The 18,957-nt window shown below is 40.7% G+C and overlaps 2 protein-coding genes across 3 annotated transcripts in view; both read left to right on the forward strand.

Moving 5' to 3' along the window:
- The window catches only part of mettl22 (methyltransferase like 22), a 31,302-nt gene extending 27,940 nt beyond the window's left edge, over window positions 1-3,362 (forward strand). For both annotated transcript variants that reach the window (XM_041957159.1, XM_041957160.1), the window contains exon 12: window positions 1,665-3,362. In XM_041957159.1, coding sequence (XP_041813093.1) covers window positions 1,665-1,715 — 51 coding nt within the window. In that variant the 3' untranslated portion in view covers window positions 1,716-3,362. The remainder of the gene's footprint in view (window positions 1-1,664) is intronic.
- A 4,948-nt stretch (window positions 3,363-8,310) lies between these two features.
- Window positions 8,311-18,957, forward strand: part of abat (4-aminobutyrate aminotransferase) — a 54,420-nt gene continuing 43,773 nt past the window's right edge. The window contains exons 1-2 of the mRNA XM_041956334.1: window positions 8,311-8,407; window positions 9,246-9,314. The gene's annotated coding sequence lies outside the window, so the exon portion shown is untranslated. The remainder of the gene's footprint in view (window positions 8,408-9,245; window positions 9,315-18,957) is intronic.

Below are 18,957 nucleotides of genomic sequence, written 5' to 3' on the forward strand. Positions count from 1 at the left end.
TGACGGCATATAACAGTCCTGAAATATGATCACAGGATACTGGATGCTGACATCATCTGTAGTACAGAACATGCGATACAATGCACCATAGAATCATATTGCAATGTCAGGAGGACATTTCACCATGAAGAAAGCTCTCAATCATACAGCAACACAGCAACGTTCCCAGACGATTACTTTTACAAGAGAGAAACAATAAAAAGAAATTCTATTCATTTTACATTTGTTATGAGAGTAGACTTTCAACTTTTAAAACACAAGAGTTTGAGTTTTTATTGTTCTGGAAACTGTAGGAATGAACAGACTGCTGTCATGTGATTGTACAACTTTGCGTGTTGTTGCTTGATATCACAATACTTTTTCAAAATCTATATTTTTGTTTAACACTGATATATTTATGTTATTCTTTTCATTAGCTAACGTAAGATATTGATTAATTATCTATTTAACACGTGAGCAAGCTGAAAGAGTAACAGTGAGCGATTAAACCTTCTTCTCTTTGCCTGGAAAGTTCCAGGAGTTATTTCACCTATTTCCCAGCAGTGCACAGAAATAACTTTATGGCGAGTGTCCCCCTGCAGTTGTCTCTGTAGCTGACATTTATGTACACATTAAGTACCATGGACCATGTCTTTTACAGAAAGATAGAAAAAACTCAATGCAACTTATTACATTTACTGATTTTACAAGAGTTATAACAAAATCACTCATCCCATCATACAAATGTACAATGGCAGCAATGAACCTATAGTTACCCCATGTATTCTGGCAGTACCTGAACTCTCTGGGCTTGTCTGACCAGACGGGGTGAAAGCACTGAAAATGTAACAAAAGTTTCTTGCTGAGAAACAATAAATGTCAGTTGGGTGTTGTGAATGATAAATGGTAGGCAGTAACACAGCCCAGGTGATAATTAGAGCAGCACAGTTTCATATCAAATGTCAAGTTTATCAATACAATTCACATATTTATTGCTCTACTTTTCATTTCACATACATTTCATCACTTCTACTATTAATTTGTAAGCACTTTCATCACTTCCAGTTTTGTTTGAGGCCACTGTACTTAGATGATAAATGTCCCTTTTGTGCAATGATGTATGAAGAACATAAGTCATCATATCATGACTATTTTTTATCAAATTGGCTTTAAATCAGTCAAATCACTTGGTGATTTACCACTCAATTTATCATTTTACATCCATTTTACCTGCTCCATTTATTCACATGCATTTTCTTCAACACCTTCATTTTCATCACTTAGATTTTCCACCGCTCATAGGTCAAAATGTACTTTTGTCCTGATTTTGGATTGGGGACTGTGTGTGTGTGTGTGTGTGTTCACAGCTCAGCTCTGGAATTGGAATTGGTTGCAGCATGAACAGAGGGAGTAACCTGGTTTGGTTTACAACTAAGTACTTGGTCACATCAGCTTTTAACTTGGCCAAAAAAAGTAACCCAAGATGGGGTTACTTCCCAAGATCTTCTAGCCTGGCTAGATTCTCCACCACAGTTTTTCTTTCAAATGTTAAAGATTTTTTGCATTTGCAAGGAGGAATCTGAAATCTTGAGTGAAGAGTCTTATTGCACATGTTTGGCTCTAACGACAGGTCAGAAGGAGTCGGTACAGTTTTTATTAATATACTTCTTTGTCACTTTCTGCAGGAGCTGTGGAAGGTGACCGCCACTCAGCTTCCATTTGACCAAGCTCAGTAGGATTCTGAGCTGTTTTTATCTTGACCTGGACTCATCTGAGCAGTGTGAATGTTGCACCCAATCCCCAAATTTTTGCATACAAAGTTCTAGTTAACAGTTGACAGTTTGAAATATAACATAAACTTAAGGCAACATTGCCTGTTCCAACATAAGTTAAATTATACAATGTAGTAGATTCAACTTGGAAGCAGTCAATCTGACAGACCATTAGGGAGTTTTAAAAATGGGTGTTTGATTCATTGCATGAATGTAGCATAATTATTTATAATCTATAATTTAATTTTCAACTTGGTTCATACATTCATGCATGACCAACTGCAGTTGAAGTCATTTTGAGGTAGTAGAAGTTCCATAGCCCAACTTTGTTAATGGAAAATAGAGTTGCGTGTCTCCCTAGATGATTGTGAAGTATGTCTGATTAAAGACAAGGTTGAGTAAAATTTTACTATAAACTGAATACATCAATGTGTTAGAATTTTTTTTTGTCTGCGTGCTAATTTAATGCTGTCGATTTCTTTTTGTGGCCACACAGAATGGATACGGTGGTATTTAAACACACTTGACAAAGTAACTGCATCTCAGTGAACATTAAAACAAATTCTATTTTTTCTAAGTGACATTGTCCCTGCATAGCAATACAGCTGAAAGGTGGAATAGTTTTAAAGACACTCCGTTGTTGGTGCATTCAGATGTTTACCTATGTCATCATCTGGATTTTGAGCTAGATGCCTGACAGCAACCCTGTTGGCAAGAATATAGTGATTTAATCTATAAATATTCAAAATAATGATAAAGCCCAATAGTACCAGAACTTCTGTTTTAGAACTGAAACTTACATTGGCCCTCAGAGGTCATGTACTGCAACTTAAGGAAACATGCAAATAGACAAAACACAAGAACATTATGAAAGCATTAACATGAATTTGACATCAACACATACCCAGCCTTTAGAAAACACACTACAAATACAGACATGTGTTGCAAATACACAAAACAGCAAAGCAAATTCTGGGCAACTACAGAAAACAGCATCAGATACAGATATGCTGGGTTCTGGGTAGTGAAGATTAATACCTGTCATTGGCACCAAATCTCCTCTGAAACCATTCAAATGAATATTTTGCACTGCTGGGCCCTGGAAGATGCTTACTACAAGGTGGCCACTTTCAGTGCATACACTCAGTGATGAAATGTCAGAAACTCACAACATACATGGATGAGACACAGACTTCAGTCACTTGAGTTACAAACCATGGCAACAGCAAGCATACCAGAGCCAAGCCATCACTTTTCAGTGTCCGTTGTCATCTGTGCTACTTGCTGCGCATTTCTGTATTTATATCATATTTCTGTATTTGCCATGTGTTTTCTCAAAGCTGTGCATGTGTTGTCAAATTGATGAAGATGTTTTCTTAATTTGCTTGTGTTTTCTTGAGTTGCAGTGCGTTACCATAGAAATTGTTTGTGATACAAAACCAAAAATCTGTAAACCCTCACATTTGTGAAATTGTAATTATTTTGACTTTGTAAATGGGGTTTAATTAAAATTGTTACAAATTTTACAGTTTTGATTACTGGATAGATTTATTAACAAATCAAGTAAGTAGGTTTTGAACATGCTTTGGCAGCTGGTTCAGAGCTGGTTTTTAGAGGTCCACACACCAGCAGTGTTGGAACCCTATTGTATTTGCTTGTTTATGTTTTTTATATAATTAAGGGCCATAACTTAATTGTGTACTACCACAGCATAAAGTAAAAGCTCCTTTGCAATAAAAAAAAGTATTCAAGTAGAATTAGTCCTCAGTATATGACTGACATCTTTCACTACAGATGGTCTTCCTCAGGTAAAGATGACAAAGTGACATCTGTATTTATGGTCAGTGTTTGATGAAATGTCATGTCATCATCTGATTAGATCTGCTACATACACATTTTCTAGTCTTATGACCACTGAAAGCGCATTTAAAACATGTCTGCCTTTACCTATGCACACACACACATTGGTACAAAGTCTAATCCACCTACTCATTACGAGTGTTAACCCTTCAGACACACTCACACCGGTGGCACAGCATTGGGAGCAGTTTGAGGTTCAGTATCTTGCCCAAAGATGTAGGACGACATGTAGACTGCTGATGCCAGGGGTTGACTTTCTGATAGGTGGACAATCACTGTACCCCCTCTGCTCAAGCAGTCCAAGTTCCCAGCACAAATGCCCACAGATCAGAATTGAGCCAGGTCTCTCCAGTCACATGGTGACATTACGATTACGATTGCACTTGTCATATAAATGAAGGTGCAAAAAAATTGTAGTAAATATGTATTTTTTTTATATATTTGTATTGGTGAAAAGGTGATTATGAAAACAGATGGTAGGGATAGTATAAATGCAGTCATTGGTGGAATATGTTCTATCTGCACTTAGGCAAGCTTATGCTTGTCGTGCTGGTTCACATCACTTTTCTCTCTATGTGACACTAAAATCCATGTGCCTTATTTTACAAAAAACATGACAATGACTGACATTGCTCTTGCAGAGACTTTTAGACTTTTTTGGAAGGTAGGCTACTCTATCCCTCTCGTGTTCATCCATCTTGTTCTTCTTCCTGTTCTTCTATTATCAGTTGTCATTTGAGTGGATAGTTAAAATTCTCAGAGATTTATGGAAAAATATTTAAATGGGAGGACAGCACGAGAGACGCCAGTAAAAAAACCCAGTAAAACAACAAAATTGTTTACTGATGCCAAATACATCCATAGATGTCTGTTCCCATGGTCCCACCACCAGGTTGAAAGGTTTGGACCAAGTGGGCCTCCCAACACCCAATGACACAGCTATGTTGACCACAGTCCTGCTCCTCAACTATGTTTTCAGCAGTTGGGGACTACTCCTCTCCATCAACTCGGACAGAAGCACCTGTTTCACCTCCATTGTCATCACTAGCCTGTACAACATCCTGGGAGTATAAAATGTTATATCCTGCATTATCTGACCAGGTTGAACGTACTAACTGCAGCAAAAGGTATGGCAATGAGCACTGGCATGGAATGGGATTTGAAACTCTCATTGGAGTTGATGACCACCAGATCCACCCTGCATCTCTCCACAGGAGTCACGCCCTTTAAATGATGATTGGAAGAGAGATGACCCTTTCACTGCACCTCCTGAACCGTCTTACGGACATCAGTGTTGTAACCGATAGCAGCTACCGCTCTCCTTGTGTTGGAGAAGTGTAGCAGGTGGCTTGGAAATGAAATAGAAAGAAGCTGTGGAGTATTTGCTCTGTTGAAAATAGAATATAAAGATAAAAGGTATTTAGGCTGTCTGAGAAGGCGTCATCATACTACAAATGCCTGAAAGGGAGGAAGAAGTAAAGATAAAACAACACAGGTAGAGGGAAAAGATAGAGCTTGGAGCTCAAGAATTACCATAGGGAAAAGAAGACATAGTGGTCACGTCGAAGTAGTATACAGATGCAGGAAAGATTTTGGTCACTATAATGAATAATTAAACTGTTTGCACTACGTGTCATGACCCGTGCCATGCACGTTGGTTTTTTGTTAAGTTTCCCATTGTGTGTTGTCTTTGCCTGGTTTTTGTTACATCCTGTTTTATTTTGAAGGTTCATGTTATGTGTCTTTGTGTTGCTTTACTTCCTGTGTTTTCCCTCCAGTGTGATTGTCTGATGTGTTTCACCTGTGTGTCATTAGTGTTCCTGCCTTGTGTAGAGGAGAGGAGGGGGCAAGTGATGTGATACCACACAACAGCAAGATGAAGCCACCACACTAGTTGTCATCAGTCAACAAGAACATCCATATATGGTGGACACAGGTGCAACATACTCATGCATTGGGAAGAAAGGGTATATCTCCCCCTCTCCTGCTCATCTGTTAAAACTGTTGGCTTCTCTGGGAAGCCAACAGTTTAGATGATGTAGATGATACCACTTACACAGCCAGTCCCAATGCCGACTGCAGAAAAACTGCTACTTCTAAGGTTAGCCGCTCTACACTGGCTCCCTGTAAAATACAGAATAAAATGTAAAATCCTTTCCTTACCTTAGCATTAAATGGTCAAGCAGACACCCTCTCTACATTTAAGAGCAGGCTTAAAACTTTCCTCTTTGATAAAGCCTACATTTAGGGCTGGCTCAGGCTTGCCTTGGACCAGCTCCTAGCAATGCTGCCATCAGATTAGGCTGCAGAGGGACTTCCAGTGACACCCAAAACTCTGTTCTTCTCTCCCTCTCCACCTGTTCCTGTCTTATCAAGGCATGTTACTGACTGAGCTTCTTCCCCGGAGTCTTTGTGCTTTCTCGTCTTGCAGGTCCGAATGGAGAGCGGCTGAACCCGACCTATTGATTAGAGCTGCATCTCCTGCCGTGGCCCTGCCAGACATCCACTGCATCCATCCACTTTTATTGCTATTAGCTATACTACCATTATTATTAGATCATTAGTGCTGTACTATGTTCATATACCATCTGCTATTAATACCATACATTGCATGAGTATCAGAAAAACTCAAACACCACATCTCTGTGCATTTCAAGCCCAGTAGCACCCTGGGGCAGAAACTTGTCCACCCTAAGGACAAAACACCCATGCACAATCAAAAGCGAGGAATGCACAGACTTATACATTGGGGAAACAGAACAGCCACTCTACAACACAGGAGAGCCAACACCTGAGGACAAGACTCAGGAGTCCACCTACATCTGATGGACAAGGTACACTGTTTTGAGGACAATAATGTATGTATTCTGGCCAGGGAAGTTTAAAAGAGGAGTGAAAGAAGCCATCCATGTCAAACTGGAAAGAGCATCACTGAACCGAGAGGGTGGCCTAAGACACCACTTATCAGCCACTTACAATGCTGTACTCAGACCCCTCTCCAGTCAGCTCAACAACCATTCAAACCAAGAGCCAGGAGACCCTGATGACTCACATGATGGTCGTGTGGAAAAACCCCACCCCTTCACATCAGGACCCACCCATTGTTACTCTATTGACCTATTAACAACCTGGCCCATATGACCTTAATGACTCACATGGTAGCCAGACAGGTCCATGGCCCCGCAAGAGGATAAATACCTGAGACTTCCCACCAGTCAGTTAGAACTGAAGAAGCCTTTTGAGAATCTACGCAGACAAAAACTGCTACATTCAGCTCAAACTCCTATCAACCTGCTGGGAAGACATATTGTGCCTACTGTAAGCCAACATCATGTCTACACAGAATGGTATCTATGTTCATATCTGTGATGATCCACGTAACAAGATGATGCACATGCTCTCACACCAACAACAAAGTGTGCCAGTGCAGCCTGTTGGTCTGGTCAATGCTAAAGCAACACTGGCAGTACTCAGAGTCATGGGTGCGAGCCCAATGAAATAAAGTTGCAGAGCCCTGCCATTGCATTACACCCCGATGTTCAATGAACATCAAGCACACAAAGACAACAAAGCCTGCAGGTATGAATTGATCAACATGCATCAATACTAGGTCATAAGTCAAGACGTTGCCATAGGACCTCAAGGAGCAGCCTCTGCCATAACATTACCACTGTCACTGCAGCAATCATTTACGGTCCAAAACACCGCTATCCATATGACACTGCTAGTAGCATTAACTGGAACCAATAGTGTTTCTATTCAAATTGTATTTTCCCTTTCATGCCTTAATATTTTTGAATTTCTCTTTCACTCTGTCCCCCTCCCTCTCTCTCGTTCTCTCTCTTTTTGGCAGTTGGACCTCTCAATAAATTCAAACCTTGTGCTATTTGAGGTTTAATTCACAATTCAACAAACACTCACTCACACACACACAAACACACATCACATACCTGAGGACCTTCAGCAGGGAAAAAACACGAAATGCCCGTCAACACTGCACCGCATCACCATCCTCAACAACACATTCATCATCGTCTGGTTTGGGTTTGCCACCAAACAGGACAAGGACAGAATTCAATAAACAATAAGGACTGCTGAGAAAATCACAGGGACCAACCTGCCCCCCATTCAGGATGTATACACCCCCAGCTTGAGGAAACAGGCAGGAACATCCCTGCAGACCCCTCACATCCTGGGCACAACCTGTTCCATCTTCTCCTCTCTGGTGTGCGCTGTAGATGACTGAACACCAAAACAACCAGACACAGAAACCGTTTCCTCCAGCAAGCCCTCACCCTGATGAAGTTAGCAAGTCAATGCTGTCACTAACCATCTGACTGGCCATTTATAATCCATTATACATTCATCATTTACTGTCACAATCAACATAAATACCTGCACATTGTAGATTTCATTTTAAATATTGTATATTGCCATATATGTCACACATTGCCACGTAATATGGATGCCAATTTGTTTTTTCTAGACTTAATCACAGCTGTCCACCCAGCTGGGGAGAGCTCAGTGATTTATTCACTACCCAAAAAACTACAGGATGAAACCGAAACATGTCCATGACGTGGTTATAATAACATGCAAATAAAGATTCGTGTTTGAAAAAAGAAAAGAGAGAGAGAGAGAGAGGGGGGGGGGGGGGTAGAGTAAGCACCTCCTCTTCCAGAACCAGGCCTGGCTGGCGGAGACCAGAGACAGCCACAGAGATCGTTTGGTCGCCGGTCTGTGATCTTGCTGTGAGGAATCGACGCCCGGATCCTTCTGCTGTTGCTCGATCCTCGGTAAGTGTTGTCGAAGACTCGGTGTTTCAGACATGTTTCTGCTCTGCTGCGGTCATGTCGCATCGACTGTCACTCACTTCGCTGGCGACTGTTTGCGCTGATGGTCGGATGCGCATTGACCAGCGTCCATGTCAGGAAAGCATTGACGAAGCATCTCTCGCCTAACGTAAGGTGTTACTATGGGTGGCAACCAGCCTACAGCCTAATGTAAGGCGTCATGTTGGTTGTTATTGAGAGAGAGAGACAGCGTGTGCAGGTCTGCAGGTCTGCCTGCGCAGCGAGCAGCAGTTTGTGAGGGGAGATGAGTGAAACTGAGAGGACTTATTATTGCTCGTTAATCTGGAGAATAGCAAACATGCAAATACGTTTATTGAACACAGAATCGATTTTTGTTGGCGCAAGCGAAATCATTTTTTGCTTGCGTATAATTACTCTTCAAAATGTAATTTATGTGCTTGCAAAATCAATTTTTCTGTGCTCCAAATCTACCATTGCTTGCTCAGGAATGAGGCACAAATATATCGCCATAATAAAGATCCGTAACCTCGTGTCTGTGTACCAGTCACATCTAGTCGGAACCAGATTTTTCAGTCGACTCGAAACGTGAAAAGCATTTGAACAGACATCTCTTTGAACGAGTTTGAAATGCCATGATGATGTGAATGCACACACTGTGTTTAACGTCAGTTAGTGTTTGTAATGTGAGCATGGACCACAGGCTTGGTGTTGTCTGATCAGAGGAACGTAAGGGAAGTGCAGTCTTTGCCTTTCCATCCAAATCAGTGACGTTACTCCTGACAAACACTTTCAAAAGTCATTATTGCTCATTTGGTTTTAGGGCCCTGTGCTGCTCAATTAAGGACTTCTGGAGGTCCCTGGATCCACGTTGGAAAACAGAAATCAGCAAGTAAGTCATCTAATAATTTCATGTCACAGGTTACAAGCCAAGAGGCTCCAGAATCCTGTCTTATCTTACAGGTTTGTTAGGACTTCCTCTGACCCAGTGTACTTAAACCTAGCTAAGGACCACAATGCTGAACAGATTAGATCAGATTAGACTTCATTGATCTCACAGTGGAGAAGTTCACTCATACAGATGCTCTTCAGAACACACTTTCTTTATTGTGTGTGTGTTTCTCACTCTCTCTCTCTGTCTGTATGTATTTTAAATTAATGTGAGTCACACTGCCTGAATAACAAAAAGCCATCACTTTAACTGACAGATGAATTCAGCAGTGTTACATATTTGTGTCTGGAAAGGTTCGATGGAGATCCCTCAGTTTTTGGGGAGAAGGTTGTATTTGCTGCACAGAGGTTTTAATTTAATACTAAGACAGCAAACAAACCCGACAACAGTAAAGTTTTATTTTGGTCTGTTGCCAAATTACTCGTAGAATAAATAACTACAGTTTGTTAAAATGAGAAGGTGCTAGCTGATTGTTTTGTATGCTGAGCTTTGATAATAAGAGAGTAGAGGTAACTTTGTTTGTTAGTTGAAAGAATCTGTAGAAAGAAGCCAACCTGGGTTAGAACAGTGTCAATCACTGGTGTGAACTAGAATCACTAGTTTTCACTTGCATATGTAGCATACTGCGCTGGAACACCCGCAACACCAACACAACGCTTTGGTGATGCACCACGCCCCGTGCAAATCGAGGAGGCTGAGGTGGACAAAACAATCGACTGCAGTTAACAAAGAATCGCATTTGATTAGCTTCATTTTAGCGGACACTGATCCTTTAAAATATGCCCAGTTCTGCTCGGGGAATCTCTAAATAGTTCTGCCTAACTGAAAGGTCTGAGTACTTCTGCTACTACCAACAGAAATGCAAAAGTAAGGCATGACGAACGCTCAGTGCCTGGATTTGCCTGGGGCCCCCAAAACACTCTGTTCATACCTGGCATCACATTCATCTTGGGTGATCCAACCACAAGTGTACACAGAAAGGATTGACAGAGTGATAGCTCTTTCTCGATTCTGTGAGTGGTGGTGCGTGGCCGTTGTTAGTTGGTGGAGCAATTTGTCTGGTTAATTCTGATAATGAATCGAGACTCCGGCATACTAACTAGTTCTGCTGCCCTGTGCGGTTGGCCCTTAGAGGGCTGCACGTGCACCACACTGAGTGGATCCGTGTCTACCCTTCACCGAGAGGCCACTGAATCCCACTCATGATAGGAATGGGGGATTGCAAGGGTTGGCTGTACCTCATGGGGCTAGAGCGGATGTCCACTTATCAGAAGTTCACTGGTTCGATTGATAAGGAGTGAGTGTGCATGTGAATGAACAGGTGGCATCCAGGAAGCAGTATACGAATGTGTGTGTGAATGGGTGAATGTGATCGTTCAGACTAGAAAAGTGCCATATAAATACAGTTAATATGCTATTTCATTGTAAGTGTAAACAACCATCAAGACACATTTTGATGCAATTACTCGACACCGACGTAATTGGAACATACCTCATCAATTAAGGACACAATTGTTTTTTGGTGACAGCATGCCAACCTTGAAAAAATGGAGAGGAGCACTGATGTACGAGGTTGGAGTTCGAGTTACTTTTTCATCTTGTCCTGCACTCATTAGCAAGTCGCAAATGACTTTGTTCTGCCAGTCTCTACATTTGAAGTAACCCCTACATGCACGTTAGTTCTTGAAACATCTTTTCTTACCTTCTCCAGAGTGAGCTAACCTAAGCTTTGTTTGGCACAACAACAGTGTCAACCTCCAGATAGGACTGCATTCATCCCAATTTATTATATCTGCCAAGTGTAAGCCCGAGATCATGACGATGATCACGTGTGAGACTGTGATCTGACTGAGATCTGTCTGTCTGCAGCTAATCGGGTCTACGACTGCACCAACCAGCCTCGTGTGGTTGCAGTGATTCCTGTTTTATTGACTGTCTGTTTTGCTGTATATCGCCACTGACTGTTGAACTCTCTTCAAGCATTTATCATTTCTGTGTCCTGGTTTTGATGCCGGGTTTTTAACAGTTCTGAGTGCTTTGGTAAAAACAGGAAAAGTTTAATTTAGTTTCAGTGCAGGAGTGTTTGATATATGATACTACATTTGTTTCTTACTCACTCTCATGCATATTCCTTCTGTTATAGCTGTCGCTCCGTTGGCCAGACAAATACAGGCATGTATATATAGTTTTTTTTTTTTTCAGGTGTACTTGTAGCTCCATCATTATTTAGCCAACTTTCCAGTTGGTTTCTTGTAAAGTTGAACATGGTAAAACTGATTTTTAGCATTTTTGATTGACTTTTGATTGACTTTGTTAAAATCTCATCACGCTCAAATATGCACTTTATGGATGTGAGTTTTGCCCTTGTGGGGCCTATAAACAATGCGTACGCACATAAACCATGGATCCACTTACACTTCCCACACATAAACTGATATTTCTACAGAGTGTGCAGTGAGAATATGCTTACCTCACAGGTACTTCAAACCCATGTAAACAGGGTTTTCCAGAGCAATCATATGGTGATATGATAAGGTGGTGATAAAAAAAATAAGTGGAGAAACAGAATCTAAACAATAGAACAAACATTTATTGAAGTTGATGCCTATTTCACTAATCTATCCCGCAATTTCCAGAATATCCATTTTATTTCAAGAACAGGTTGGTTTCCATCCTATCTCACTGATAGAAGTTGATAGTAGTCATATAATGGAGACTTTGTGTTTGTTCAGAGTCTGTGCACTTTGACTTTAGCTTTCCTGCTGAAGTCTATTTCTGATGTAACTCTCAAACATGAACTCAGGTCTTGTCCTGCACCCTAGCTTGTTGAACAAGCCACCAAACATTCACCGGAGAAAAGTGCACTTTGCTCTGTTCAGATGCAGGGGTGGTCCTCTTCAATGCCACTGCTAACAACACACTGTCTGCCCAGGACTTGCTACAGTGCCGCTTTGTGGACTTCACGTTGTTCTCCTTCCAGAGTGGGTCAGTGCTCAACATGACTCTGTGTGTGTGTGTGTGTGTGTGTGTGTCACTAAAACATAGTAGTTTAGTTTTTGTCTCTGTCTCTTTCTCATTCGGCTTAGGTGCTGTGAAAAACCCTTATAATTGTAGGGAAAAATTCACATTCATATTTTGTATTTAATCTGTATTTAATGTTGCGTCCCTTATGTAAAGCCCTGCATTACTGTATGGATATGCATGAATGTTGTTGTGCTTTCTTTCAGAAACGAGAAAATTAGCACCGCTATGTTGTTCCCTTTGCATTCCTTTGTATATACTATTCCCGTTGTAAGTAAAGAGCTAAAGCCCCCCCCAACCCCAGGCATCTGTACTTAGGACCACTGAAACTCTCAACACAGCATCAGAAATCCACCTTGATTTCAGACTCCCAGCTCAAGTATTTCATTAGGCATTATTGCTGTTGCAGTCCCTTTGTGTTCACATTCCAGTTTAACCCAGTTCCATCTCACTGTGTTCTTTCAGCCGTTCTCCATCACCTTATAATACACACCCCTTACAAAACCCACCCCACCCCTCATGGGCATATGAAGATGCAGTCTTGTGTAACTCTCACACTCTAAACCAGTTTCATCCAGTTCACGAGGTGTTGCCAAGAAACGGGGTCTGTGCTTTTGTGTGTGTGTGTGTGTGTGTGTGTGTGTGTGTGTGTGTGTGTGTGTGTGTGTGTGTGTGTGCGCGTGTGCGCGTGTGCATGTGCATGTGTGCGCGCACCCATGCATGGGTGCACACGCATGCCTGTGTGTGTACGCGTGCTCGTGTGTGAAGGGCCCGGGTTTCCTTTGCTGTGTGAAAGCAGATAGCTGGAATTTTCCTGTTCCTGCAGCCAGTATTACATAAGAGCTTGGAAGATGAGAAAGCAGACCACCATGCCTTTCTTTGCCCTACTCTGTCCATTTTCTGACATTCACCCTTTGATCATAAACTAATATTGCCATAGCTGTCACCAGGAAGGGTTTGAACATTTTTATAACCCACAATCAGTAGTTGGAGTTTCAGTTGTTGATTTTCTGATGTTGGAAAGGTATGGAGGGAAAGGCTTTTGGATGGTGTTTGAGCGCTTCTGTTGGAGATAAGGTAAGCCTTTATTGATCCCCCGATGGGAAATTTGATTGTTGTGGCAGCACTATGACAGAATAAGTAAAAATAAATGAAGAAGTAACAAAAGACAAAAAGTACATGAATAACAAGAGGCAGACAAAGAATACAAGGTGATGTGATCAATAGCAGCAGAGTCATCAAGACTAGTTAACAGTGTACACCAGAGCAATATTTATGACGAGGTAGGATGCTTATTGTTTATATGTATGTACGTATGTATCTTTTTGTGTGTGTGTGTATTTGTATGTATACATACGTATATATGTACACGTGTGTATGTACATACATGTGTGTGTATACGTATGTATGTATGTATGTATGTAAGTAAGTATATATATATATATATATGTACACACACTACCATATATAGTGTAGATAACCAGAATGAATAAAGATTTGATGCTCAGAGGAGTACAGTGACACTAAACATGCCATGTTTATCTGTAATGGTTACCCGTATATGATTGATCATACATTTAACTTGCAAACTTCTAACATGGTCAAGAAAGCAAAAGTATATGTTAAAACCCTCCGAATAGTAATAAAGTAATAGCATTGCAAAAATCTTAAGAGTATAAATGCTTTAATAACAATACATCCATGGTGCCTGGAGGGCTTTTAACTTCTTAGGCATGGCACATTGGACAATCTCTGGGTTCTGCTGAAGAATATCCTACAAGAATGAGGGAAAAGAAACTGAGTGGTACCATGTCTGGTGCAAAAAGCAAGTTGTCCTGTCCAGAGTGGGCCCCTCTGCACAGCACATTATAAAGCTTGGTCAACAAAGAAGCTGCTCTGGTTTCCGCTCAGGCATGAGCTCTCAAACGCTGCCTGCAGAGGGAACAGATTTTTATTTTTATTTTTTTAATAAGGAAGGCCAAGGAGAGCAAGCTCTGATAACGTCCTGATAACAACACATATAAAATACCTCTAAAAATTACAATACATATAAAACAATAAAACTTGATTAACACACATATAAAGCAATAGAGGTACATGAAAGAGACATCAACAGGTTTCACAACAAACAGACCAAGGACAACAACTTGAGAGATAACGTCGATTCAAATAAAACACCCACGTTCACACTACTTGATAGCTATCAATAGAGATTTGAACTGATTAAAAAGGGTCAGCTTGTCTAGTTGTAAGAGTTTGTGCAGGTTGTTCCATTTTTATGGTGCACATTTTTTTGGAGTCACTTTCCAGGTCTCAGTATTGACATGGTGATCGTTGAGGACCAAATATTCGTGCACTAGGTGAGTGCAGTGTGAACTTGATTTGCAGCTAAGAAGATGTGTGAGATATTCAAGTAATTTGCCAAAAAGTGCCTTATAGATAAACTGGATGCAGTGCCATTGTGACTGCAAACGATTGCCACTCAAGTTTGTCAACTAGTAAACATCAATGTGTTCCAAAACCATCCCCAGTTATGAACCGAAGGGCAGAATGCTAGACTGCATTGAGAGGCTTGAGAGCGTGGAGGCAGATCATCATCAGTAATGGAGAAAAAGGTTGACTGGAAAAATTTGCTATACATGTCGTGTGTCTGTTTTCCATTTAACCCTTAAATGGGCAAGCACATATAGAAAATTTGGAAAAATAATAAATTGCTATTTTCTAATGTTTCTAGGCTAAAATAACACAACTTCATGATTTTTTTTCAAAATATGACCATTATTTTTCATTTTACAGTTTGTATCTCCCAGGATACATTGTCCGATTAGGGTATAAATTAACCATTTTCCAATTTTTCAGAAATTTCATTTGTAAACTTTTAAAACATATTGTGAGCAATTAATTGGCTACTCTCTTTCATGTCTTGTATACAAACAAACTGAACACAAGTTACTGGAAACAATTCTAGCTTTGAATCAAGAACGAGCTACTAAAATTACACAAAACATTTTTATTATTCTTTTTTATTTATTCCTGTTCTCGTGCACACATCTCCCCTGTAAAGCTACTACACTAGAAATAGCCTATTTGCAGTGGAAGCTTTCTAAACAGTTGCAAGGGTTTTGGCCAGTGACAATGCAAAGCCTCACTTTGCACTTCTGACATACGATGGAGGTCTGTCCATCTTGTCACATCCTGCATCGCCCTTTCACTGACACAGTAGGGCAGTGGTGAATCCCATCATATCTCATATCATCCACAGGCCAGGGGACTTTTGGCTGTTTGGTTACTCTTGGTGGTGTGTTGTCTTCATTCCGACCCCTTTTTTGAGTCCTTTAGCAACATCCAACCTGAAGTCATTTAGGCAATGATGTTTCTGACCCAGAGGGGCTGCATCACGACGATGGAGAAGCCAGGCATTATTGACAGCAATGTCAACCATCTGCCAAAATATGGCCAGGTACCATCGATAGGACTTGGCTGGAGTGCGATACAGGGCAATCATCATATCAGCCAAATCTAGTCCTCTCATGAGAGTGTTGTACTCAGATACAATCTTCGGGCATGGCACACTTATCTTCCTATTTTCCTCTTTGGAGTAGTGTCTCACTTGGCCAACAGGGTTGACAGAAGTGCAGGAGCTCACCAGGGTAACAGTTTTGTTGTCTCATTTGAGTTGTCCTATCTAGTCTGGTATGCATGAACTGATGAAGCCTGCTCGGATGAGAGGCGAAACGTCTTCTAAGACAAACTGACGAGGTCCAGTTGCGAACGATTGAATGCCCTAAAGCTTACAATGACCTGGATGAATGAGAATATTCACAGGCATGACCACAGCAAGCTTTGCATCGTTGTCTACATGAAAGTCAAAGCTGCCTCTTCCTCTTTGTAGGAGGTCCTGATCTTCTTCCAGTGTACAACTCTGGTGCAACCTGGAGTAGCACCATCAAATGTAGACTTCCCTGTGTAAACCATGAAGTCATACACAAAGCCAGACACACCAGCTTGCACAAAGATCTTGAAACCCCATTTCTTGGGTTTGCTGGGATAATTGGTTTCAAAACACAAGTATATCTGAGAGTGATTATGCCTGTTTTTATACCCCTATCTGGACAATGTATCCCCCAGGATACAGACATTCAATGCCTGTTTATCAAAGCTGTGTAAATGTAATTCATTATTTTTCAACAAAAACACAAAAAATTATCCTTAAAGAACAATATTTTCAAAATTAGATCCCCCCAAAACATAATTAACAAGAAAAATAACAACACTTACCTCATGGCCAGTGTCTCTGTCCACGTAGGCTGCCATTTTGGATTTTGACATAAATGTATCAATTTAGTTTAGAATGCTGCAACCAAGTCACATGACCTGGGTAATTGACCCAACCCCCCTTAAGACTTTCTCATGATATTGAGTGCAGATACTTAATGCCCCTCCCCCCTACAGCCTGTCAAATGTCTGTATCCCCCAGGATACAGAGAGCGTGGAGGCAGATCATCATCAGTAATGGAGGAAAAGGTTGACTGGAAAAATTTGCTATACATGTTGTGTTTCTGTTTTCCATTTAAGGACTTCAGCTTGGCGTCCAGCCTGAAACAAAGGTATTTATAATACGGTGCTCTTTCAATTGGAGTCCCATTAAGAGTAGTAATATTCATTTCAGTGGAACCATTGCTCATTTCTAGAGAACATACTTTTTGTTTTATCTGGACAGTAATTTAAGATCAATCAAAGTTAGCTGTACAGTACAGAAATCAAAATGCAATGTTTGAGCTGCCCGGGCGCTGTTTTATATAAAATGGTGTCATCCATGAAGAGATGAATTGTGCTGTTTCTAACTTTTCCACTCAATTGATGAATGGAAATTGTGAATAAATGTGATCCTCTAATAGACTGATATCCATCGTCCACAACAGCTTGTGTTCTACTGCTGAACCAGTGACATGAATTTTTATCAAATCCAATAGATTCAAAAGAATTTGATGATCAACAGTATTAAAAGTCACAACTGTTAATAAAAATCAAAGTTAAGCATTCAACTACAAATGGACCTGTTAATAATAAGAGCCTTGGCCCTAACTGATCAGCCCTGGCGGACTAAAGTGAATCAGTAGACTAAGAGCATTAAACACTTAAAGATTTGTAAAATGATTCAATGAAAACATCTGGCTGAGAAGATCCAACATTAGTAAATATGTAACCTGAATAAAGAAAGTGCTCATTGAGTGCATCATATATACTTTTCCAAATGGAGACAGTGGTAGAATCCAAGGGTTTTTAGAGTGCATGGACTGGTCAGACACTTTTATTCCTACCACAGAAATACATATTTTTCCTAATAACAGCTGGCTTTCCAAAGACACCAAGGGTCTGATATATAAATATATATATATGTATTTAAAGAAGGGGATATTAATTCAGAGAGGGAACTGAAGAAAGGCATGAGTGCTGAAATATAAAAAGCTAAACTCAAGTTCAAGGATAGGATTGAGACAGAGCTCAGCATTAATAACTTAAAGAGAGTCTAGAGCTGAATGAAAACCAGGAGAAGTCTTCTTTTAATTCAGATAAACATGGCTGATTAACTAAATAATTTTACCGAAGGTTTGACAATCATGATTTTACTGCGCACATCAAAGTGACAGAGCTCTACTTCTCCAGCTTTTGATATAGATAGACAGTTGGGCTCTGAGCCCAGGACCTGACAACATCTGTGGCCAACTCCTAAAAACTTGTAGAACTTGTAAAACTTGTTTGGAGGTCGAGGAATGATTATCTGTTACAACTTGAAATGTACCGGCCTTTTAGAGGTCAGGAAGATACTGTCATCACACTGTTATACTTCCTGTTTCACTGTTTACTCATTTATTTATTTCTCTTTGACATTCAGTACGAGCCAGTTGTTACTGCTCACTGAGAGGCTGATGTGTCACTTCCTCATCTTTTTACTGATAGGCCACAATGTGTTAAAGGATAACTTTCGTTTTTTACAACCTGGACTTTATTTGTAGCATTAAATACGACCGTTTACTCACCCAGACAACTTTGGTGGCATTTGGAGTCGTTTTGAAGAAATTAGCCCCAGAGGAGCGGCGCGTATATCCGTATAATGCGAGTACTCTGAGCATCCATAAACGCCTCTATAAACGCATAATCTGCGGCGAAACTCTTCATATTCCAATATTTTGTTATGATATGCTGGTGCTATTCCCCTCTGAGCCCGTGGTGGCATGTTATCAACATCCAGCGTCTCTAGACAACTACCTCTGACGCGGTTCCGTGTACTCTGGCTCAAAACGGTAAGGACGTCCATCGTAAACAAAGTCATCGTCCACCACCTCAGAATCGGAAAAATATTCATCCATTTTGTGAAAAAAAACAGTAGCTAAACTAGCCGACCACCGCAGAGTTAGCCGCGTTGTGGCGCGGCGCTTGAAAATGACGTCATCCACGTCAGAAGTAGTTGTCTAGAGACACTGGATGTTGATAACATGCCACCAGCCAATATTGGAATATGAACGAGTTTCGCCGCAGATTATGCGTTTATAGAGGCTGC

Source organism: Chelmon rostratus, chromosome 17, assembly GCF_017976325.1.
Source record: "Chelmon rostratus isolate fCheRos1 chromosome 17, fCheRos1.pri, whole genome shotgun sequence".
NCBI lineage: Eukaryota > Metazoa > Chordata > Actinopteri > Chaetodontiformes > Chaetodontidae > Chelmon > Chelmon rostratus.